The sequence below is a fragment of the Patiria miniata genome, unplaced genomic scaffold (genome assembly GCF_015706575.1).
Source record: "Patiria miniata isolate m_02_andy unplaced genomic scaffold, ASM1570657v1 HiC_scaffold_6, whole genome shotgun sequence".
Classification (NCBI taxonomy): Eukaryota; Metazoa; Echinodermata; class Asteroidea; order Valvatida; family Asterinidae; genus Patiria; species Patiria miniata.
This window is the reverse complement of record NW_024037073.1, coordinates 4,838,623-4,864,323: the sequence shown is the minus strand read 5'-3', so window position 1 is coordinate 4,864,323 and position 25,701 is coordinate 4,838,623. Positions and strand designations below refer to the sequence as shown.

The 25,701-nt window shown below is 40.6% G+C and overlaps 2 protein-coding genes across 2 annotated transcripts; one reads left to right on the top strand and one right to left on the bottom strand.

Moving 5' to 3' along the window:
- The first annotated feature begins 633 nt into the window (after positions 1-633).
- On the top strand, positions 634-9,133 carry LOC119743525 (acidic fibroblast growth factor intracellular-binding protein-like). Its single transcript, XM_038219947.1, has 10 exons — positions 634-836; positions 1,262-1,460; positions 1,794-1,920; positions 2,867-2,967; positions 3,288-3,421; positions 4,334-4,442; positions 4,662-4,731; positions 4,926-5,012; positions 6,344-6,444; positions 7,098-9,133. Exons 1-10 carry the CDS (start codon positions 749-751, stop codon positions 7,174-7,176), a joined length of 1,095 nt encoding a protein of 364 aa, XP_038075875.1. The 5' UTR covers positions 634-748; the 3' UTR covers positions 7,177-9,133.
- A 1,215-nt stretch (positions 9,134-10,348) lies between these two features.
- On the bottom strand, positions 10,349-25,643 carry LOC119743524 (UBX domain-containing protein 1-like). The gene is made up of 11 exons (XM_038219946.1): positions 25,412-25,643; positions 22,341-22,394; positions 20,198-20,283; positions 19,014-19,107; positions 17,995-18,031; positions 16,496-16,590; positions 15,713-15,832; positions 14,320-14,391; positions 13,467-13,626; positions 12,345-12,528; positions 10,349-11,389 (listed from the first exon to the last, which is right to left on the bottom strand). The coding sequence occupies exons 1-11, from the start codon at positions 25,462-25,464 to the stop codon at positions 11,343-11,345; spliced, it is 1,002 nt and encodes a 333-aa protein (XP_038075874.1). The 5' UTR covers positions 25,465-25,643; the 3' UTR covers positions 10,349-11,342.
- Between the last annotated feature and the right edge of the window lie 58 nt (positions 25,644-25,701).

The following is a 25,701-nucleotide window of genomic DNA, read 5'->3' as shown; positions in this document are numbered from 1 at the left end:
TGCTGGGTGAAGTTGGATACAAGGTGGAAAACGACGACATTGACGAAGTTGTAGTGAATTTTGTAGAACATGGTGCACTGGTGTAGATGTCTTCTGACCTTCACCTTGAGCAGCTGTTTCACTTTTTAGCGGAGTGTACGATCTTCCCAACGGCGATTGCTTTAAAAGTTCACAATCTTCCTGAAGTTATTTTTAAAAAACCCAAAAAAAACAATTGATAAGGTGCATAATCCAAAAACAGTAACATACATGATGAAAAATGGAAAGATGTGGTAGAAAAAAAGTGTTCATAATACCACCCCATCTGTGACTAGACTCAGTTACAGTTGCTCAGCTGCTGTACGCTGTAAATTTCAAATGAGGCACTTAGGCATTGCCTCCTCAAGCACATGAGTGTTGCCATTAACCAGAGAATAAAATGCTTTGAAAATTGTACATATTCCGTATGATTTACCAAAGAAAATGTTTTTAGTGGCTTTACAAAACTAGACAATACGTTAACACGTTGAGTGCATGGGGCAAATTTGCTGTTTACCTTCCATGAGCATGGTGGCGCCCTTCCCCATGAGCAGCTGTGTTTCACTTTTTAGCGGAGTGTCCGATCTTCCCAACGCAAGGTGACCAATCATAATTTGCACATCATGGCGGCGCCCTGTAACTAAGTTTGGTGATCTAATAATTTGCGAATCTTTGCGTTTGCGAATTCGAGATAAGGTGAAGTAGAAAGGGCATTGGTGAACGTTGAAAAATGGCTGAAATATCGGTGAACATTTTCGTTGGAAATACAACCTTCATTGACCCAGAGGTTTATAAACTGTGGCTGGAAGGACATTCGTGTAAGTTGTCAATGACAATGTCATCATCATCATGATCAGAAGTAGCCCCATAAATGTGGCCTATTTACTGGACTGCCTCCGTAAACATAGGCCACACATCCACATGTACAAAAACGTGTCGACTTTGCCAAATTTTGATTTTCACATTTAGGCTTACTTTGTAGGTTTTTTTTGCTTTAGAAGCATTCTCACCCTCTATATAGGCTAATCAGAAAGTGCTGCCTCTTTCAGATTTCTAATTTAATTAGGCCAATAAACAACATTATTGATGTGATACATTTTTATATAGCCTCTAGTCCTCAATAACTGACCATCAAACATAATACTGACGTCCTTCATTTTGGGTACACTCCTCGATGAAATCCGCATTAAATATATAATTTAGGGTTCAGTGTTCTCTAAATGTGTTCTGTTTGTGTTATTAGCGTTTGAAGGCGCATCAATCCGTTACCAGAAGTTGTCGTCTCAGACAGCGGGCCTGAAATTTGATCTTTTGAAGAGCGACACGACTGACAATTACCGGATGTTCCTGGCGATGGAGAAACATTTACGCAGCCCTGTGACGCTGTCCTACCAACCTCTCTTCCAAATCCCTCCGGATATGCAGCGGATGCTGATTGAAAAGTAACGTTTCATTTTTTTTTTGATTGTCAAGCCATTATGACAAAAGAAAAATTTGGTTTTTAATCTTAATTATGTTTTTTGCAGTTTACTTCAAATTCACTGACAATTTGTTTAGGAAAATACATAGTTTGTTTTTAGTGGTGGGAGAAATCGGATATTTCAAAATCCGAATGTCCTATTTTTTTTGTAAACTGAGTAACAGTTAAATCCGATTTTTTTTAAAACTTAGTAGGGGGTAACAGGCACTCATTTTCTAAAAGTGTTTTTGTCATAGCTTCTTTCAATTCTTTTCTTTGAAATTTTGACATACTTGCAATTTCTCTGTGGTCTCAGGTACTACGAGCTCGATTCCATCGTGGCTCGTGAGATACTGGGCAAGAAACTTTCCAGCAAACACCGCAAGGATTTGGACGAAGTCAGCGACAAAACGAAAGTCTCCCTGAAAAGCTGCAGACGACAGGTACAACAAGTGCATGCGTTTGTGCGTCAAATTGCAATCTACACTTACATTAGGCTTACCTATGGATTCTGTAAAGCAGAGCCAAATGTAGAGAGAGTTGCGACAGCTCTCAATTTGGATGCCATTATTGGTCCAACTCAGCTTGCTGAGGACCCATCTCCATTCATATCCAGTACAAGTTCTGGACAAGTTCCAGACATTGTATCAGGTATAAGTTGCAGGATTCTGAACAACTTCCCTGCAATCTTCCTGCAATGAAGTTATCAGTATTGATGAGTCAAGCAGTTGCTAATGAAAAGTTCCCTGGAACATGTCCGGGACAAATGCAGAGCTTCTTCTGGACAAACTGAATGATTCTACCCGCAACTTGTCCTGGATATGAATTGAGACAAGACCTTCGTGCTCCTAATGCTATGAGATTTTGTGCACAGTCACCAGTTTCTCTAATTTTCTGTCACTTATGTCGACATTACCGTTAAATAACCCCATTCTTGGACCTATAATGACGTTCAAAATTGGTACCATACTTCATAAAGTCCAAATTTCATGTGACACTGGAAAAGTGTTTAAGACCAGCCAGCCTTTAGCAACCGTTTAAAACTGGTCACGTGACGGGCTCTTGACCAATAGGAATGGGTAAACTGTCTTATGCTAGGTTCACACATTCCCGAATTAGTTATGAATACAACAAGAATTGAAATTGGTTCCCCAATCAACCTGGCAATTTTGAACATGTTCAAATTTGTCGGGGCGCTTCCCGATCTTTAACGATCTTTCACCGAACTAACAGAATCATCCCGAGGCTGCCAAAAACCAGCCCCGATTTACTCAAGAATTGGTATTTGCGGCGATTCAGCTTAAAAATCAGGAATGTGTGAACCTAGCATAAGGTATTTATGAATTTTTCTTTAATACATTAATTGCAGTTTTTGTTTTCTTTGTGTAGTACGATAACTTCAAGAGAGTCTTCAAAGCTGTTGAGGACATGGAGGGACCAATGGTCAAGAACATTCAGGCAAACTTCTGCTTCTCAGAACTACTTGCCAAGTAAGTTTTTTTTATAAAATAACTTCTGCTTGAGGTTTATCATAAATTATTCTAGATTCTTAGCCCATTTCGTAAAAAGGAGATATTTGCTGCACTTGGTGATCCCGGTAAAATGAGTGTAGGTGTATTTTCAGAAACCTAAAAAGGGAAATAAACTTTGTGTTACCTTCAAAAATAGTTTTATGCACACATCTCTGTAAATTCTTTAATCTAGCAGATGATTTAATCAACCTTTTTATCTACCTTTTCAACCTTTCTTTGACCATTTCACCATGTAATACAATTCTCAGTATATTTTTGCTGATTTTTTTTACCCTCAGGAAATATGCAGCGGTTGTCTTTTTTGCCAACAACCGGTTTGAAACGGGCAAGAAGCGCCTGCAGTATCTGACCTTCTCTGATTTTGCATTCTGCGCAGACGAGATGATCGTCAAGTGGACAGCAGGGTCTACCGGTAGGTACACATAACAAAATAGTTGTGCCAAAAGCGCCGGGCAAAGTGGAACCATCATTCTGGAAGTTATTTCTTGTAATATTATTTCATAATAATGGTCAATGTAAACAGGGTGGGCCGTAATAAAAGCCACAAAACTAGACATTTTATAAATCGTGGTGTTTTCACACATTGATTTCTATGACATGCCATCTTGATGCATATGTCTGGGAGGTTTTTTTTTGTGGTGATTTTCATTTCTTCGCAACCTTTCAGACTGTCTTTCTATCCGGTGCCTTTTTAACCCCAAAATGATGACAATATGCGGGATGCATTTTAACAAGCGATTTTGTCTTGAAATGGAATTCGACCAGTTTCCTGTGGTGAGCGGCATATTGTTTCAATCGGTCTTCAACACACAGCAAAATAAACTCCCATCGTTTGTTTATATGGTCTGAAAAAAAAAGAATTCTGGTAAAAAATTAAGTAATGAGAATTATTTTTTATTGTGGCCTTTTTTTGCCCCAACTGTATCAGACTTGACATGCCTGTATCTTGAACAGATGCGTGGTACTATTTGCATAATTTCAAGTCTTTTGCTTTAAACAGTATTGAGAGTGGTTCTTTTCTGTTCAAAAACATAATCAGATACAACTCTTGGAGTTGATGTTCTTTTTGCTGGTCCCAGAGGGCCAGCCTATCTCATTGACTGACTGACTGACTCCCTCACTCCCCTTAGTGAGCCGGGCAGTGCTATCATATAGGATTACCCCGTAACACCAATCAATTAGGTAAATCCACCCATTTTGTAGACCAGATTCATGAAAAGGTTTTCAGTGAATAGCCTTTCTGAATCAATTGATTATAATTTTGTGAACTCTTGGATCAGCTTAAGTAGGCTTGTCGTGTTTTCTTCATTTTTTTTTTATCCAGATTCCAGGAAGGAGGATTTGGATGCGGATTTTGACCGAGAGTTCCTTCAGGAACTTCGAGAGTTGAAGATTCTTGTTAGTGACAAAGACGCCAGCGACCAACACAAAGGGTGCGTGAAACTTTTGTACTTTTTCCAGAGAATGAATAAACACATGTATCCATGGTAACCAAAATTGCTTCCTGACTGTACAAAAATAGAGAAATCCTGTAAGTTTTACTCCCCCCACCAAAAAAAACCTCCAAACAAAAACAAATGAAATTTGTGTTAGAGATATAAATAATATATGAAATTTAAACACTAAGGTTTTTCAACATTACCTTTCTATAGGTTAATATCTGCTTCACTGAAGGGCAAGATATCCGAGAAAGCATATGCAGACATCGAGTCCAATTTCAAGGTAAATCCATTTAAAATATAACTTAAACAGACTCATTTTAGAGACATTTGATTTAACATTTTGTCTTCCTTAAATAACTCGTGCTCTGAACCTATCCTTAAAAAAACAAAAATGGAGCTTGATCAAATATCTTTTTTCAGTGGACGAGTATAGAAGGTGATCAGAAATGCTTTTTGTTGTTTTCCTTTTTAAAGAATCTTTCCCGCGCCATCGTCAACATTGCCAGCGGCATGATCCATTCCAAGGAGCTTCGAGATTTCTTTAATGATGTGGTGGAGAAGGTGAGCTCTTTGTTTTTTTTTTTTCGTTTTCTTTCAAATTATAGTTTGTCAAAATATATTTATTAATTGAGTATAAACAACAAGGACATACACAACAGGTGGGAAATGTTCTGTTTTGAAGCTTCATAAGGTGTTCTCTTATGGGGGAGATTGAGGCTTCTTTGTCAGTTTATTTTAATCATGAGGCGCAATAAAACAAAACATAGTTTGGGAAAGCAGTTTCAAATTACTGGTCCTTCTGTCGGAATCCACCAATTCCTGAGCACCAGTAATTTCACACTTAAACACATGTATGTGTGATACTTCACTTTGTCACGTACCGTACACTGCAAAGTAGTGTTCTTGAGGTTTGTAGGTTTTGAGACCTGGTCTTGGTCCCGAGACCGTCTCGAGACCTTTTTTTTTGCAGTCTCGGTCTCAGTCTCGTCCTATCAGAGTCTTGGTCTTGGGAGATCTGGTCTTGGTCTTGAAAGCGCTGGTCTCGTGTTCCGTCTCGGTCTCAGATGCCAAGGGTTTTACCCTCAAGACCCATCAAGACCCCAACAAAATGCACCATCTACGTACGGCTTTATTCATTTGCAAGCTGAATTACGTATGAGTCTAGTCTTCATTCCAAACACTAACGACATTGTAAGTACAAGTTTTCATGCTGAAGAATAAGATTGAAGCTGAAATGAAGACCAGTCAATGCCGCTTGTTGATTCGGAGTACTGGCACCTGCGCACAGTTACTTTGTACACGTATTTCACTGGTACATGTCATTCGGGCCTCGAACAGCCCTTGCACGTGCAAATGTAACGCGTTCTTACTCCATGCTTAACGCATGCTTAACGCTAGTTTTTTTACCTAAAACTGTACGACTAGTACAGTTGTAACTCCAAAAACATCAACTTCAAATCTGCAGTGGTGCTGTTTGGCTTTAAGAACCACAGGGAATTGTTGGGCAGTGAAAAAGGATGCAAGAAACACTGTGCAGAATGCAAAGTTTTCTCGAAGATAATTTCAGTACAGCACAAGGGAAATCAGCTTCAACACCATGCGTTTTTATTCATGCTTGGTCTCGGTCTCGGTCTCGGAAGTCTTGGTCTATGTCTCGTCCTACAAAAGTCTCGGTCTAGGATGTCTTGGTCTCGGTCTTGAAAGAGCTGGTCTTGATTTCTGTCTCGGTCTCGCATGCCTCTATCTCGAATGCTTCGGTCTCAGCCTCGGACATGAAGGTCTCGACTGAAAGACTGCTGCAAAGTAGTCCACTGCAACATTGCCTAAATGCGTGTTTTGCTTTTGCAAATAAAATGCATTTACGTGTATTTTGTTGTTGTTTGTTCCATAAGATTGTTGAGCCTACAAAGCAGGCACAGTGGACTAGCAACGACATGGCTCTGTTTCTGAAATGCTACACGTCAAGCAGCTATCAGATTGAGGGAATGGGAAGGTGAGTAACATTTTTCAGTTACAAAAAAACAAAGAGTGCCATCCATGTCTTTCAGTATATCTTGAGACTCAAGTTCTGTGTTAAATAACAATTTACTTTTTGGCCTACTGCGCTGCCACTCAATTCAACACAAAAATTAAGATGTTATCATTGAGATGTCATGAAATTTAGATCTTTACATCAATGAATAGCAAAAGCCACAAAAAAGAGAGGATTGAAAGTTAATACTTTGATCCTCATGGTATCAGGAAGGCCAACTAAAAAGAATTGGTTTCCCGTTCCCGTCCGCTTCCTTTTCCTGCCTGCCCCCTTTATTATTTTTTTAATCCCACGTTCGCAGTATAGTTTTTTCTTTTTATTGTTTCCAGCAACATTGTAGCTATGTATGCAAGTTCAAAATTTGGTAGAAGAGTTTAAGCTCCTTTGGACACAAACGCATCGGCAAAAGAGTCAAGCAATGGAAGGATCCAATCGCCATCTTGGGGAAAATGAGGCCTTCTTCTTCCTTAAAAAACAAACAAACCTGGATGAGAAACATTTATTTGTTACTTGCCAAAAATGCAAAAGGTTTTTATTTTGGGGGGGGGGGGGGGGGGGTTGGCGAGGGAAAAAAGGGCGGTAATTTTTTTTTTCAATGTTTTGTTCTCCTACAGGCACAGCCGTCTGCATACAACGCTGGAACGCTACATGACGACACTCACCAAATGCGTCCTGCGCATGTATCACAGCTGATCTACACAGTAGAGCTGAACAGGACGGCATTTGCGGCCTCTGCAAAGGAACTGTTGGTGGCGCTGTGCGGCACGATCACGATACCAGATGCAGGACAAGTGGCATGCAGTGCCTTGTAGTGCCATGCATGGACTGGTTCCAGCATGTACATTGTAAATGGCATGGATTGTGAGTGATCAGTGTCTGCTGCATAATGTACATATCCTATGGACTCCGTGCATGAACAGTAGATGGCGTTTTGTGAACCACTTTCGTGAACCCAAGTTGGCGGGACACACATTGTGCGCACACAGTCGTGAATTTCTATACGCCCGAGGACAATGTTTTGTGTTTCCCTTTGTCTCTGTAATATAACACTCTCCCATATACCAAGTACATAACCGTACGATTGAGGACCGTTTTCAACAAAAGACCCAACGCTCAAGGACTGAAAGGATCTTTTGTTCTCCCTTTGTGTGTCTGTCCTCTATCGTAAAGCCGTACATGTACATACTGGTTTGCACATGCGTGGCGTGAAGTATGCACAACTCAGTTATCCTGAATGTGCACAAACTAGTGGCACCTTTGTGTGAGCTCGTCAATCCCCGGTGGCAGTGCAATCGAATGTCCCTCCCAGTGATCTCCCCCAACTCTCCCTTTGTAACTTCTGAAGTGGGTACTTCTGCACAATGCAGTATTTTCCCATGAGAATGAATGTACCCGAGTGTGATTGCAGATCTGCTGTGACGCCAATCTGTAACAAAACTGCTTTTGCATTCTTTTACCACCTGGTCGTGGTTATGCTCAGAGTCTATTATGTGGCCAGGGCCCAATTTCATGGCTCTGCTTACCGTTAGCGAAAAAATCCCCGTGTACGGTAGCAGAAAATTCTGTGCTTACAATCAGCGTATTCCACAGGTTAGTGAGGAATTTTGGCTTCTGCGCATGCTTACATCCTATAACGAAGCATTCTGTGCTTACAGGGTTGTATTGGCACAGAGTGTTTCTGCTTGTGCTGTTAGCACAGAATGGTGATCGTAAGCAGGAAATTCTGTGGTTAACAGAGTCATGAAATTGGGCCCAGATTGCACGAAATGAGTCCTGTCAGTTTTTTCTGCCACTAATTCACATTCCATATGCATTAGGAAGAGCATAATCAGCTAATCATCTTGATATATCACTCATTTAGACAATGTGACGAATATGGCCATTTTATGTGTGACATTAGTTTTAATGGCCCTTACTTATATACATGTACAGCCCAGGGGACCTCTGACTCGTTTAGTGTCGTTTGTTCACATTCTGTCTGGTGGCATGAAGAGCATATTGTTGCTTCAGCTTTCAATATTGGATCAAAACTGCTGTTTCCAATGCTTACAGTGACCCTGCTCTTGCTTTCAACAGTTCCCTTTAGACTAATTCCGAGGTGAAACCACTGATCTCTTTATACTGACACACTCGCACACAGGTGGTCTGCACACAGCTACATGTGATTATACTTCACCAGTTTTACTATCTAAATGAGCGTATGCCTCGACATGCGTGCTAGTGTGGTTCCACTTCAGTATAGCTTTTCAATTTTGTTCGCTGAATTAGCTTACGCCCGGTTCAGACAGGCGTTCTAGAGTCGCGCTGAACCAAATAAAAGGCAAGATTTGAATTAAGTTCATGAAACGTTTAACGTCTGTAACAATTAGGAGCGTCTAGACACGCCAGATGGCAAAAGATCGATTTCAGATGTCGCTCTAGTCACGAGTAATGTCGGCTTGTTGTTTAAAATCATGTGATCACTTGTTTGTGCACAATATACTCCAGTGTATTAAGTTCGCCTGTCTGAAACCAAGATCTATTTGGATCGACATCGAGTTGCTCCTAACCGATTTGTTTCGGTACGACTCTGGAACGCCTCTATGAATAGGGTGATATAGACCAATCCGGGCACCTATTACTGTACGCTTACTGAGCAGCAGACAAGATTTTTAGCACTACGTACGTATGACAAATTCAATCACTTATATATTCCCTTAATATTTTTTAACCAAATCTTGCCCTTGTGGTACATTCAGCAAGTAATGGTCAAGCTGAAAATGTATCCAATATAACCTAAAGGAATTCTGTCACATTATGTATAAAACTCCCTGGATAAAATTGAAAGAAAATGTATGAGACTATTGGTATTAACTCGTTCTTAGATTGATGTTTAATGACTTTTTGGGAAGTTTATTCAATTGATGCTTAGATGAAATCACTTTGCATACGACCATAAACAAAAAGAACAGTATTGTACAAATTGTAAATTACATAGATAAGTATGATATATAAAGTCTAATTAAATCTGTATTTATTTGTTGGAATCTGCGCATTGGTTAAGTAACTTTACAAATTACTCTTCTTTTTTTGAGGTTTTGACAAATAAATAGCCAATTCACAAAGATTATTTTGTCTAAAACATTTGATATGTTCAGTACCAGTGGACTATCTTCACGAAATCATTGTGCTCAAGGATCATTGAAAATCCTTAGATTGTCAGGAAATTCAGGTTTAAAAAATCACATACTTTTAAGACGCCAAATATTTAAAAATCTTTGTCATCATCACATCCATACCTTATGATTTAGAAGTCAAAACGTTCCAATAATTTTGAGCGTTGTTGGTGTCAATGTGGATATCTAATGGAACAGCTACCCCCCAAAAAAAATTCTCCAAAATGTGAGTAGCTACAAGCATGCAACTATTTCGGATCAGCTGATTCTCTTGTTTTTCACTTCATACATGTGCTATTAAAAATTTTGGGGGAAAAAATGTGTTGTAAAGCTTGGAGTTTCCTTTTTTTTAAGTTACTCCCTAGTTGCATGCCTGAAAAAACATCCTGTTGTCATTCAAACTGAAAAGCTCATACTGCCAAGAAATTTCTTTAACTGAAACCTCCAGACGAAGGAAACATCACCATGCATGACTTCTTTTGTGACTTGTGAGTTTTATGATATAACAGGCCTATTTTATCCAGAATCCGGTAGTAATTGAACACTTGCAGGGATGTAGTCCCATCCATCACAAGTCCAGTCATAAGTAAATCACAAGTCCAGTCATAAGTAACAGTGGATGAACAATAACAAGGAATGCCTTTGTCAAAGCTCATTTGAATAGCTTGTGATTTGAATAGGGACTGGAGGACTTGTGATGGACTGACTCATATCCTGGGACTGCTGGTACGCTGCCCAGGTTCACATCTGTTAACCCTTACTTCATGGGCATTTTTGCTAGGAGCCTTCCTCAATCCTCCAAAATCCTCCACTCTCCATGCAAACCAATGTTAAATTCTTTGTAGAGTAATCGAAGGCTTCAAGCCCCATGTAATGTACCACTGGCCAGGCTGTACCTTGCTTAATAACCCATTAGCAAATGTATTACATTGTACTACACTGTACTACATTGTACTACACTGTGCTACATTGTATTTACTCCTTGGTGAATCCATAAAACCATAGAGTGCTGGGGTGATTTGGGGGCAATATAAAGAGTAACAGGCAGGGAACTTTAGGGTGGTACAGAGACTAATGGCTTAAAATCCTCAAGAACCTTTTTGTGGATTTTGGAGAATCTTGGAGGTTCAGGGTTAATACCAGAGAGGTTAAGTTACGCATTTTGCTAAACCCGTATGGGTACGCGTAATGGGAGCTTCGCATTCCTGTTCGGCTACGTGAAATTTAAAAAAAGAATGTGTATGCGAAATTTTTTAAAAACGTTGAAAAAAAAATTTCAGTTAAATGAGACGATCTTCTCAAGCCTACTGACTGTGATAGTAGTTTATTTGACCTGTGATAAAACTTCCTAATCGGTCTTTAACATTTTGCAAATAAAGAGGTTTTTCCTCCCTTTGCTTCACATTACGAGGAACACCAAAATCACTCGTTTGGCATTGGGTACGGCAAGCCAGCAGTTGTATGTGTGTTGCCAACGCATATTTTGGTGACGTTCTCGCTCCGGGCGAATCCATGATGCAAGGCAGGTCCTACATGTCCTAGACGTGGACGTTCTTGAGAAAACTTGTAACTTAACCTCTCTTATAAATGTTATCTGGTAAAGTTCAACAGTCAGACCGAAGCTTCGCATCCGAATCTTTTTCTAACAAGGGCCAAAGAAAGCACATTGTCTAGATGCTTAAATACGAGTGCAGGGGCCGACCATCATGATGTTGGCTTGGTCACCATTAGAACAGCAGAAGGCACCAGACCTGAACAAACGAAATATGAAGAAGATATTAATCCGCTGAAACTCCTTTAGGCAGGTATTTCCTGTATACTTCGTTTGCACTAGCGGCCATCTTTGAGTAGTTGTGCTTTTGTACCACAGGGATAAGGCTGGTTCTTACTTCACGCAAATGGGCATGTTACGCATATATGACGTCAGAAAACATTTTCTGTGAAATTTGTTGGACTTGAAATGTGTTCAACTTTTGGGGATTCGCAGTAGGAAACTTTGCCATGACCTCACAAGATCGCATTCACGCTTGCTTTTGCACAGTGTATGAACCAGCCTTTTGAATACGCAAGAAAAGAACTCTTGTGCATTTATTGTTACTGAATTAAAATAACAAAAAAACACCAAAATAAACAACTGTTCAGGAATCCAGTGACACATTTTAAACAATAACTTTGCAAGCTGTTCAAACTTCAAGTACAGTAACTCCTACTAGAACCTTTTTTTCGATCCTGCAAAAGTAATCCCAAAACCCACTGGTGAATTTCGTGTATAATGGCAGTTTTGAAGATCTCACTTCTTCAGATATCACACTTTTTGTTTCTCATCCATACACAGAATGCAATGTACATTTCAACAAGGTATATATATATGGTAAATGCTTTTGTGATATGTTTAACTAGTCTTGGTACAACCCTGGAGTTTATTCCCCTAATGCAGACAGTCAAGAAGTCACTACCAACAAGGTGAATGAAATCCAGTCTTGCGAACTTTGGCAGCAGGACCCAGGAATTCTGAGCTTATCTCATGCGCCCCATATTCAAGCTAATCCAAACGATAGAGGTTTGCTGGAAATTTCTTTAGTCAGAGTGCCAACGTTCCCAGGATCAAATTTGATAATCTTGTTGATATTAACCGCTACCGTTCGCTGCTGCACAATGAGAAAAAACCAAAATCAAAACCAGTTTTGGCCTAAGGCTACATCTTACCTAGTTCCTTGAGTGGTTTTTCCATGTCCTCTTCCGTGTAGACCTTCTTAGGGAAGTTGGTCATGAGGGTGAAGGGAGCGTTGCTGCCGTCCTTGCGGTTGACCTCAACAAAGAGTCTGACCGCGGCCAGTTGCTCCGAGACTCCGAATGAGTTGGTGAGCGCCGAGCCGTTGGGTAGTCGGATCTGAGGGAAGATTTACGATTAAACCAATACTGACTTGAAAATATAATGGTTTTTTTTTTAGATTTTGCATGGTGTACTCAAATATAATCAAAATCCATGGACAAGGTGCTGATTTCACGAAACTCGTCTTATCTTGTGACTCATCTTAGGACTTAAGACGCATTCTAAGATCGATTACGATAAACCCATCTTAAGCAAGACGCATCAAAACTACCAAAAAACTTGTCATTCTTGCTCCCCGTTTCATCACTCTATTTAAAAAGTTGAGTAGGTGTTGGCGTATAATTAAATTTTGTATACAAGTCATTTTTATTAAAACTACCCACATATCAAAAATCTTTTCAAATATGTTTCTACAGCGGTTTTCTTCCTCGAAACTATAACTCTAGACTGACACTCATCTTTAACGGCAATGATTTCCGGATGATATACAAATTAATGCATGCATTAGTGAGATATGACAACCATCAGACCCATCTTAAGTTAATACGAGTTCAGCTGCGTTGCTAACAAAGTTGGGACATGTTGAACGCGTCTTAAGTTTGGTGAAATCGATCCTAGGATGAGTCGCGAGATAAGATGAGTTACCCTTCCTAAGACGCGTATTAATGTTTCGTGAAATCGGCCCCAAGACTGCTCTTGATATCTCATTGAACAGTAAGTTCTTTTGCCTGCTAAAAAAACCTATTAATTAAAAAAAAATTGTCAGGTAATATTTTTCATATTATCATATTTTCAGCAGTTATCTGAAACCTGCCACAAAATAGAGCGACAAATATTTAACACTCCTTTTGTCATGCGTGTTTGGCAAAATGCTTGCAGAGAACAGCAGCCAATAAGACAAATGTGTATAATTAAACAGCATCAGGATGAGAATCGGAAGGAACAAATACAGAAGATTGCAAAATGGAGATGATTAAAGTCTTGTCTCTCTGTACCTGAAGCCTGGTGGAGTCGTACTCTTTCTTGGGTGCTGCTGGTTGCTGGGGTGCAGTGGGTTGTGTGGCTGGCTTAGGGTGCGTCGTCTCCGCAGACGTCTTGGCGTATCTCGCTGCTCTCTCGCGCTTGTCTCTCTCAATCTCCTCTCTTACTTTTTGTCTGTGGTGTCAGCAGCCCAAAAGACGATGTTTTGTCACACCTATTTATGCGATATATCCCCATCTATTTCTGGTGTATGTATCTCTCTGAAACTGGGCTTTTATTGAGGGTTACTTTTGCACACAAACAGATCTGCCTGTGAGCAGACTGGTCCAGGTTTCGACATGAATGATTTTGATGGGGATGAAGGAACAAGTCTACCCAGCGAGAACTGGTTTATTGTTGGGCCGCAAATATATTTGTGAAGCAATTTTTCCTTCACTAATAATATGGGCCAAATGTTTTAAATTCCCCCCCCCCCCCCCCCCCCCCCCCCCCCCCCCCCCCCCGAATAACTTTTGTATTGCTAAAAATACCAGATTAAAAAGATTATGTTTTTTGATGGGGGGTTGTGAAACAGAAAGTTAAAAAAAATCGCAGAAAAAGTAAATGTTTAAGCCTTCTTCTTCGATTGTAATCTGGCCAGTTAACCGGCAAACAAATATCCACCACAAACTCCAATCAGGAAAGACTCCATTTGGAGCGATTAGGGGGTGCTCATTTGCTAATCAGAGATTATCTTGGCATTTATTAGAATGCGTGGTTGCCTACACCCTTATCATGTATATACTTTACATGGGGCTCCCAAAGAAAATACTGATTTTTTTGGAGGGTGCTCTGGACTTGAGTCACTTGATATGTTTTCTTCCTCACCTTGCAAGGCGTTCTTCCTGTTTCTCTCGTTTCTTCAGTTCAGCTAGCTTCTTGACTTCATCCATCTCCATCCTTTCAACAAAAAATCGTTGAGAGAAACAGTTTTTATGTGTTCAAGTTTAAAATGTGATGCCTTGATTTGAAATACGCTGTTCCGATACACAAAGAAAATGCCCGTGTACTGCTAGGGACACTCACAATAACAGAGTTTTAAGGTTGGCTCATACTGGGTACGAAAGCAAATTTATGCGAATGCTTATTCGTGACGTCACGGCTAGTATTCACACTGTGAATTCCCAAAAGTTGAACACAATCCAATTCCAGCAAATTTTGCAGTGAATGTTTCCTGAATTCAAAGTCACTTCAAATATATATTCCTTTGGAAAATGAACAAGTCTTCAGTAGTCAAGTCCGTCACAAGTCAATGACAATTCAATCAAAAGTCATCCAGTCTCAAGAAATGTCACAAGCTATTCAATTGATCACTTGTCAATGTTCATTTTTTGTTACTTGTCACCTGGCTTGTGACTGACAGGTTTACAACTCTACTTGTCATAAACAAGTTAAAACAAGCTCGAAATGATATCAGAAGCTGCGGCCCAACTGTAGACCTACTGTAGCCTATAAGTCATGTACATGATGTAAATGTCTGTTCTTATAATGCACAACTACTCACGTGGTCGTGACTGTCAATTGAAAAGGATTCCCATTTGTTGAACATCAGTTGGTGCATGGAGTGTTTAATAGCATGTGGAACACCCAATATGTGTGCAGTACAGTGCCAGCCCCAGTGCAAAATGAATGACCTCGATAATAGTGTTTTCAGTACAAACAGTTGGTTTTTGAGTCCAGTGACCCAATTTTCAACGAGTGCAATAAATTGGTAACTGGTCAGTGGAGACCTCTGAACCTGTCTCAATTCAGGGCCATGAACCCGAGGCACGTGTTGTTGCGAGGGGCCTGCGGGACAAGGTGATTGATGGCTATAAAAGGCATGTGCTGACGTTAGTTACTAACCAACCAACTAACGGAGAGACATGATGATTTCTTGAGCTGCTTTCGGCAGCTAAAAAACTTCATCCAAGTTTATTACCCTTATTCAAGGGGGTTTCCCATTTTGTTGTTGTGTATCAGCCTTACGGAAGTGCAATTTTTTGGGAATGAAATTTACAAAGAAAAGCAGTATGTGTAGACATGCTATGGGAACAATTTTTACTTGTTTTGAGTACAGAATGAAGTACCTTCATTAGACAGTATTAAAACAATGCACTATTGTGCTTGCCATCTCCAAGGGGTGCCATTTTGAGCCGATGAATCCGATGGAAAATGACCAACCCCACCCCTCCCCAAGATTTGCAACGTCTACAGGTAAAGAGAACAGAATCATGCTTACTTGTGTTTGGCCTCGACAAGATCTTTCCCCTTTTTCCGCCGGAGTTTTTCTCTCTCCACTTCCTCCTTCTTTGCCAGTTCTGCCTTCTCCTTCTGTCGCTGTTTCATTTTTTCTTGTAACCTGTGGCCATGACACCAACAAACACACACTCAACAAAAAATTGAAAAGCTATTGTAGCACAGGATACGAGGTAGGCTTGGGAGACTCAAGACTGAATTGATTCTAAACTTGGAACATAAGAATTGTGAGGAATCAATACCCCGCCGTTTCCAATTTTACCATTTCTCCACCAATTCTATCTCTCCCCCTCTGGCTGACAAATTCAACAAAGCCATCACCACTTTTCCATTGGGTAAATTTGGAATTGACTCTAAAATGTGATGGAATCGGAATCAGAATCAACTCCAAAAAATCGCCCACGCCTAATCCGAGGTAAATGACTATAAAAACTGGATTGACGCAATTGACTGTTGAAGGATGCAAGCCTGCAACCCGCTGGCACTCAACCGATAGAGGCATCTAGTGTTTACTTTTACTTTAAGGTATCGTAGTCATACAGTAGATAAAGTAAAAATAACAAACATTCTTCACTTAATTTTCACAATGCTTATTCGACAACAAACCTACCAACATCTGACGTTGTATCCATCATCTAGGTTAATTTTCCAGAAACGCAATGAGAACAAATTTCTAACCAGACGATCTTTAATCTGTCAGAAAGAAATGCAACAATTTAATTCTTCTTCACAGGCCAATTTACTTGATGGCCCTTCCATGAATTACCTTAGCATCTGTTCCTGTTTCTCCTCTGCCGTTAGTGGTTTGATTTCCTCAATTGATTCGGAAAAGTTCCCGTGCCCTGTTCTAGCCGCATGAACCTTGTCAGATAATAAAGAAATAATACAATAGTTAAGTGATTGCATGCGAAATTTATGAAAATATGTTTGCTCTGGGCCCAATTTCACGGCGCTGTTAAGCACACAATTTTCTGCTAACAGAGCCTCTGTCTATTTCATGGAGACCGTAAGCATAAGCACAGCAAAAGGCACGCTTAACTTAGTGACGTAACAATAGAAATCTCCATGCATGCGCGACCGTTAGCACATCCACGACGTGAAATAGTGCTTAAGGTTAGCAAATTTTTCTGCTATGCTAAGCACAACTTTTCTGCTAACTGTTAATCAGCGCCGTGAAATTGGGCCCAGATCTGTTGTGCCTGACCCCGAATGTTGCTGAAAATGGGGATCCAAAGTTTGTGGGAAAAAGATGCAAATAGACTGGGGAGGGGGCAAATGCCCCACTTTCTCCCTGCCCACACTACCTGATGCAGCAACTGGGCTAATTGAACCCACAATTACTTCAGCTAGAATGGCCTCTTTAGGAATGTCCTTCCATATTTTTCTCAAATCCAAGTTTGGAGACCCTAACTATATTCAAGTGCCAATTTGAAGTACTGAGTGCAACATCTTAAAGATGACTGTCCGAGCTCTTCAACAAATTGGATTTTTTTTTCATCTTGAGAATTTTGCAGCTTGTTTAAGGATCTTTGCATTAAATGTTGCTAAACATATATATGTTTAGCCATTTCACAAAGGCTGACACCTGCCTGCTGTCTGCAGACCAGTGTGATTGATATGATAAATCAACAATGACTGACATCATAAATAGCGGGCAGTCACTGAAAAAAATAAAATCTTAAATACGTGTACCCCGAAAGTAATCCAGCACTGCAGTACTTCTAAGGTTTTGTAAATAAAATAGGTTTGAAAACATTGTTCATTATTTGTGCTATTATGTTTAATGCAAAGGAAGATTGCAACTCCCTTTTTTATAATTTGTGTTTCATTTAAACGTTTTGGAAAATTTGTAAACATATTTAGATGAGTTTTTGTTTAAACAATTAAATGTGTAAACCTCGCATCCTTAAACGTGTTTTAGAAAAAAAAACTCATTAACTTTACCCATCTTGGGTATTATTTCTGGGTCCTTTTTGTACACACAAAAATCTGCAATAGAAATTGGTCCTTACATTATTGATTCTGAAAGAGGGGCAGGAAACTTAATAAGAAATTACTCAATAGCTAAATGTGGGCTAATTTTATCATTCTGTGTCACATTTAAAAGTGAATAACTTTTGTATCTCTAGAAAAATAGCAATTTAAAAACAAAATCTATATTTTTTAGGGTGAAACTTGAAACAGCATGGACAGAAAATATTTAAGAAACTGCAAAGTTGCCCCAAACTGGTCTCTTATGTACCATAAGTAAAGGCAATTACTTACTTGGACATCTTCTGGTGTTCTCAACTTCTTTCCACATCTGCAAGACAAATGGATTTTTAAATCATTATGCTCTTATGTGTAGTATGCAACCAAATATGATTCGTTCCAGACATATCTGATTCAGAATAATTTGATAATTTACTCAAGGCTTCACTCTGAGGTCACTCTGATTTCAATTATCTTGTACAAGTTATCTTATTTTATTACAGCCAAAAAATGAGGAAAAATTAAGACCCCCCCCCCAGAAAATCATCAAAAACTACCTTTTACCCTTGACTACATGCAGACACCTCGATATGATCGTACACAAAAAGAAACTATCCCCCCCCCAAAAAAACTTCCCTACCTACCTACCCTACTTTCAAATGCCATGTGATTGGAAGCATGGCTAGTGATGCCACAACTTTTTCCCAAATTTGCGATCATAACATAAACAGGTGTGCCTAGTGACACAGTCACATTAAGAGTGGTGTTTTGAAGCGTAATTTTGATTTTAAACTTGGAGGGTGTAACATTTCAGCGGTCGCACCACGAAGTGACATATCGTGTGCACAAAGTCCATAGACGATACATCTCTTCGTGGTGCACCCGACCATTTGATACCAAAGGTACGTCGGGTAGAAAATTGGAACTTACAAAGTGCAAAGAAGTTTAAAACTCAAGAAAAAAATCCCTATTTTCAAGGGTTTAGCAGAATCAAATCCAATAACATCAGGAAATCTTGACTAGTGCAAGTCTTGAAATCTTGACTAGTACGTCCGCCCCAAGCCAATATGGCTCATCAGGCCGGCGTTTATCTCCGGTTTCCTTGGTATGACACCACTGACAACATTTCTATTTACACTCCATGGGTAGAGAGGGGCAATTGGGGGTGAAGTGGCTTGTCTAAGGAAATATCATAAGTCAAACAGCTGGATTCGAACCCCTGGCCTTCTGATCATGAGTCACAAACCCATCCACTGGGCCACACTCTCCCCCCAAAAAGGTAGCAGCAGTGGCGACAATGAATGATAACTTACTCATCACATTTGAGCGACTTGGCCTGCACTGGTGCACCTTCTGCTGTCGGGACCTCCTCCTCCCCTGACTTACTGTCTCCGCCCTCACCAGTACCTATTCAGTATAGCGTACATAAGCAATTAGTCAATGCAAATCACTGTAAGGTAGAAATCAGAAATGGACTTATTGTTTGTTTATTTGCATAATTTACTTCCGTCTTGTTTTTATTCTTGTTTTACCTTAGCATCTAACATTCATGTATATAACACTCAAAGTAGTGCTAAGGGAAATTTGTTTGTCCAATTTAACATAACGTCAATGTCAAAAAATAGTGTTATTCACCGAGGCACCTTGTACTGGAATAGTTCAGATGATTCTCTTAAATCGTTACTTTCACTATCTGTCTGACAAAAATTTAAAAACTCATTTTCTCGAATCATATTCATAAATTGAAGTTCCATTATTTTGTGTATTAATAGTTAGGCCTTGTCTCACACACTTGTCCTGTCTGTCTCACGTATTGTTTTGTTTGTCCCTTATTACAGTTCTTTGGTCTATGTTTGTCCATAGGTAAGGGCACAAAAGCGTTCTGCTTAACCTTATACCTAAATGTTGTCATTTAATTTCACACTTTATAATTAATCACTGCGTACATAACTATCAAAGATTATACTAGTGACTTTTTCTAATTTATACATGTTTGATAATTGTAATGAATGACACCATGGAAATAAATGTTACTACTGCTACTACATTTTTTTATTGATATTGCCCGTTACAAAATGGGAAAGAGCTACTTCAGGCAAAGGGTTACTAAAATATGGGGAGAATGCAAAATTCAACAAGTGGTAGCTCGAGGTTGAACCCGAGCTACCCAACAAAACCCTGTTAACCCTACTTGGTTACTTGGCAAAAGTGTGTTGCTGATTTCAAATGATGCACTTGTGTCAAGGTCTTGGGCCGGACCTTGTGTTGTTTATGTTCAGTCATGGATACATTTAGGCCTAGAAATATTTAAAATCCTCTGCACTGCTGCAGGATGTCACTGGCTCTGCCTCAACATATTGACAGTGATCGTGGAGGATTTTGCAGAATTGAGGCTATATGCTATTTTTTACATGGAGGCAGTTGGAAGATTTTGCAGGATTGAGGATGCATCGTAGCAAAAAATGCCTAGGGAGTTAGGGTTCAATTCCTGCTCTACCTTGACTAGTGTCGCCTCCAAGTTTGTGTCCCTCTGGAGCCTGGAACGGTTCATCAATATCTGGGTCATCACTGTGAGCAAACAACCTGTATTTGGGGAGGAAGCATAGGACAAATAATGAAATGACCAATACGAATGCTGGTAATTACCCGGAGACGGACCTACTAATTTAGTGAGAAATCTTTGCTCAAATTGAAGATAGGGATGGTACTCCACCTGAAAATTTGAAGTGGTATCATTGGGAAGACAGCAATCATAGAAGGTGGCTTAAAGGGAACATGCAATAAAATTTTGATTGCATTTTTTTGCTTAAATCAATAAAGGATGATGTTCTTAACAATATTTTGTGTATGGCGGTGTTTATTTTCTAAGATAAATGGGGGAAAATAATTTGTGAACATGTTTGGTCAAACTACTCCGCCCCACAAAGGGAAGCTTCATTAACATAAAACTTCGCGAGGGGTATGACGCAAGCGAAGGCAGAGACTTGCCGCGCTGCGGGGGCACCGGCATTGCGGCGTGCATCATAATACATGTACATATACATTGCGGCACTGAAAGTTTTTCTGGTGTTTCATTCGGAATCGAGGAGAAATAACACCCTATTTTCGGCCATGCCGACAAGGTGTGTGGCTGCTGGGTGTAGCAAAACTACCAAGGATGGAGTAAGCCTTCATTTGTTTCCAGTAAATCCGAAATATCGGAGCATTTGGAGAGCCAAAGTGAAGGTAAATACCAGAGCAAAGTGGTCCGGGCCCAGTGAGTTCGCGGCCCTCTGCGCTGCACTTTGAGCTGTCGTGCTTTGATGCTGGTCTGTACAGCAACTTGGGCATGCCCCTAAAAAAACATCGAGTCAGTGTTTGAATCATTAGAACTCTGATTGGAATCGGACGAATCTGTACCATTTTCATCGGATTCGCTAAGTAAAGAAGAGGACGGTCTTCGGAACTTTTACGGTCATGACGGTCGTCGTTGTGTTCATTTGACAACGGTGGCACCGTGGCACGTCCACGTGTACTGTACATATCCCATGTACATGTAGACACATTCGTACGTGTGCATATAATGCCACGTACGGGTACGCGGCGGCTGCACATACACACAGCACAGTAGCTTCGCTAATCCGTCTCGTACCCAGACGTCATTTACGGGCCCTGGATTTCTCTGCCTTTGTTTATGTCATGAACAGCGCCCTCATTTGGAGTTGCCGCGAAAATCAAAAAGGGGGGGTTCAATTTTGGACGGCAAATTACCACACTAAACGTACACCAGAACCATTTCTGCTTTTAATTCACATTTAATACACATAAATGAATGTATATATAAAATAAAATACGTTATGAAAATTTTGGACTGCATGTTTCCTTTAACCCTAACTCCCAAGCATGATTTACTAGGAACCATACCCATCCTGGCAAATTCCAACACCATATGGGAAACTGCACACACATATTTCTGACTTTGATTCTGGAGGTGTGCCAACCCAATGTAAAAGACTGTCAGTTTAGGGGTACTGTACCCATCCTGACAGATTCCAACAAAACATGCCGTTGAGGTTTGATGGGTTGGGGGAGGTTAGGGTTAAAAAAAACCTCAAAATAAAATGGTAGTCCTGGAGCTGAAACTTTCAGTGGTTAGTTGTTATGCACCTTACGTAGGATTCGGAGCAATTTTGTTGCTAAAACAAAAACTACATATAAAGCAAATGATCCTGCATGTGTTTAATCCAAATCAAGTTAAAATTAAAAAAAATCCCTGCTTTGTGTGAAACCTTGAACAAATTGATGGTTTACATTGTGCAACGATTCCACCTGTATATTATTTATGTTTGCAGCTAATGGTAAGCAGTAACACAAGAAACCTCATTGGGCAGATACTAGTGGACTGAACGAGTCCAACTTCCAACATGTTAGGCATGGGAGGGGGGGGGGGGGCATGGGGGTAGGGGGAGGGGGGGGGGGGGCATGGGGGGCCATTTGTAACTGCTGGGGAAGGGGAGGGAGGTAAGTGTGCAACATAGCCCATAGTCAGAACTATGGTTACCGGTTAATCAAAGATCTTGATCAAATTTGTAGAACTACTGACTGAGCAAGTTTGTCCAATTGCAACAAAGCTACGAGAGAAACAAGAGACAAGAGCTTACCAATCCATTGCCACCTGGACAGATTTGTACTGAGTGGCTGCAAGCGCTCTTTGTCTGGTAAAAGAGAAAAACAAAGAAGAAAGGACACCTGATGAAACACATGTTGTTATACCATGTGCTGCAAAAGTACATACAAATTCAGGTCCCAGATTTCGAAAAAATTCTACTTACATACATGTATATTAATTTTGAATAGGGGAATAAATATGTGTTTGGCTGGTTTTAAACAAGATGTTTATGACAGGTTTTGGAGTCAGGACACCGAAGAGGGTCATTATCAGCGTCCAGACTCCAAACTGGTCTTAAACATCTCGTTTAATACCAGGCAAGCACATATTTATTCCCATTCATAAATACCTTATTGGTAAAAAAACGTAGAAGAAATGACAGAACGTTCCAAAGAGTACAAACATTGACAACTTTCCGACAATGTTTTGTTCACGAATTTAAGGTTACCATTGACCAAAAGTCACCAAGTAACTCGCTATTTTAACATTTTGGACATGGTCTGCAGATTATCCAAATGTTAAAAAAAGCGATTTATATAGTCTTTGATTTCTTGCATTATCCTTGGTGGTGGTCCATCATTGCAAAAGTTGACAGAATTAGAATCATTTCCATTCTTTTAAAACAAAATACTTTGAATTAAAATTCCCCAAAGACTATGCACGCGACCAACAAACTGGCATCAATTAGTCTGGGTAACAATGGTAACATCAGACCCTACAAAATACCTGTTCCCCCAAAATCCTTAGGGTTAGGGTTAGGGTTAGATGGTTAGGGTTGGGGAACACAGGTATTGGGGAACATAGGTATTGGGGAACATAAGTACATGTATGCACCCATTTTATCAAAGTCACCCAATCATCGCATCCAAATGAAGAAAAGGATAATATTAGAATCATTTTCAAACAGGGGCGTAGCGAAGCCATTTCCATTGGGGGGGGGGGGGGTGTGGAAGTCAAATTGCTGACTCAGGTCCGTTCCTGCCTTTATCCTAGATTGCAGGGTTATCAATTATAAATGGCCGTCTCCCCTAAGGAATATGGGGGAAAGAATGTTGCATCCCTGATGCAAATCTTTTTCATCATTATCTCAATGAAGGTCAGTCATTGCAGAAATATTGAAAAGACATGAAACTGGGACTGAGAAACATTTCCAATTTTGTTAGAAAATACTTAAAAATAATAAAATGTACTCGAACCTTCACAGACTTTGTACACAACCACGTGAGAGGAGTGGCATCTGGATTACTAGGCCTACATTTTTTCAAAATGGGTGAACTTGTACCCAGGTGCGTACCCCAAAATCATCCAATTTACACCCGGTCCCAAGTCAAGTCGAGTACAACTACAAGCTAACTTGGGTACACATTGACACCAGTACGAGTTGACCCAGGCCAGGTACGAGTTGACCCCAGTACAATTACAAGGTAATTCTGGTAATACTTAACTTTAGCTTGAGTAACTCCAGCTGACATTATATATGGCTGACATGCTCATCAGGAATTCACAGTAACGTGAGTTCCTGATAAGCATGTCAGCTGGAGTTAGGCCGTGTCCAAAATGGGCTTCCAGAGCTACATGTACGGCTACGTCTATTGTCAGCGCGTTCCCGCGTATTTACAATGGGCGCAGACCTAGACATAGCTCTAGACAGCTGATTTGGATGCAGCCTTACTCAAGCTAACTTAACTTGGGTAGGAGATGACCCAAAATCTCCCCAAATTTTATTAGGCCCCTAGGCCCTACTTATATATAAAATATTAATGTTGGGAGTGATCGGGGGTTGATCCGCGCGATCGGTCGATCCGCGCGATCGGTCAATTTGCGTGATCGGTCAATCCGCGCGATCAGTCAATCAGCGCGATCGGTCAATCCGCGCGATTGGTCGAATCGAACACCTTTTCTTTATTATTCACGGCTCTTGTGGTTTTTTGTGAGAAAAGGGTAAGTAAAGTCCGTGTCCGAGATATCCGTCATGATCGACCGATGGTGCAGCGCGATCAACGGATCGCGCAGATCGACCGATCGCGCCCGGCGATACTCGATAGCAAGTAGCCTTGTCACGCCCCAACTATCGCATCGGTCCCAACTATAGTTGGGACTGTCCCAACTATAGTGCGGCAGTTGGGTCAGCCCAACTATAGTTAGGACTGGAGTTGCGCCGGATGCTTCATGCTTGATAGATCTTGTTGGATTATTGTTCCGCGGCGCTGGCACCATGTACATGTATTCGTCGTGCATGCATGCCGCAAGGCTGGCCGGTCACGTGGTACTGCCTAGTTGGATGAGTTGTCCAGCTGCTGGGTTGATTGTCCAGCAACATTTTGCAAAATTCAAAGATTGCCATGGCCGGCCAACTATAGATGGGCCCCACCCATAGCTAATGTCAAAGGTCCCAAGTAAAGTCGGACAGTATGTAACAGAGCTGTAGGAAATGTTTTATAGTCGTCGTACATCAATGTAAACTATAGTTGGGACCGCCAAATAAAAATATTGCGGTGGCCCAACTACAGATGGTCCCCACCCATAGATAATTTCATTGGTCCCAAGTAAAGTCAGATGTGTATTACTAGAGTTGTAGGGAATGTTTTATAATCGTACAACAATGTACACTATAGTTGGGACCGCAAAATAAAAAGATTGGAGTGGCCCAACTATAGATTGGCCCCATCAATAACTAATTTCAGTGGTCCCCAGTAAAGTCAGACGTGTATCAGAGCTGTAGGGAACGTTTTATAGTTGTACATTAATGTACACTACAGTTGGGACACCGCAAAATAAAAAGATCGGAGTGGCCCAACTATAGATGGGCCAGCCCAACAGTGGAACTTACAGTTGGGACCGTCCCAACTATAGTTGGGACAGGCCCAACTATAGTTGGACCAGCCCAACTGTGGAACTACAGTTGGGACAGGCCCAACTATAGTTGAGACAGGCCCAACTATAGTTGGGACCGATGCGATAGTTGGGGCGTGAGAGCCTGACTCAGTTAAACCATGGAGCTATACAAACTGACATGACTGACATGACTGAGTGCATTTTTCGTGCAGCAAACCACTAACTCACGCTCTATTTTCCGGGAAACCCATTTCCATTAATGTTTCTACGTCGGTCGGCATTTTGAAAACTTCCAGAATTGTCCTACACTGTTCTCTGGCGTCAAGACTGGTGAATAATCGACTGTGATTAATGGTAAAATCTGAGAATAGCGAGTTTCTAATCCCAAACTTCTTTAGCTGGCACTTGCGTATAGACCTACACGTGCGAGTTGCGATTTTGCGCAAGAGCTTACGATTCCCTGGTGTACATGTACTCGCTACGTCACCCGGCTCAATACCCGTGCACGTGCGCGCACA

Excerpts from the sequence above, each read along its gene's own strand:
- LOC119743525 (XM_038219947.1), top strand. The coding sequence starts at position 749 with ATGGCTGAAATATCGGTGAACATTTTCGTTGGAAATACAACCTTCATT. Across the intron at positions 3,422-4,333 it reads GTGGACAGCAGGGTCTACCG|ATTCCAGGAAGGAGGATTTG; the intron begins GTAGGTACACAT and ends TTTTTTATCCAG. Across the intron at positions 4,732-4,925 it reads ACATCGAGTCCAATTTCAAG|AATCTTTCCCGCGCCATCGT; the intron begins GTAAATCCATTT and ends TCCTTTTTAAAG.
- LOC119743524 (XM_038219946.1), bottom strand. The coding sequence starts at position 25,464 with ATGCCGACCGACGTAGAAACATTAATGGAAATGGGTTTCCCGGAAAAT. Across the intron at positions 14,392-15,712 it reads CTTGTCGAGGCCAAACACAA|GATGGAGATGGATGAAGTCA; the intron begins GTAAGCATGATT and ends TTTTGTTGAAAG. Across the intron at positions 12,529-13,466 it reads ACGACTCCACCAGGCTTCAG|ATCCGACTACCCAACGGCTC; the intron begins GTACAGAGAGAC and ends ATCTTCCCTCAG.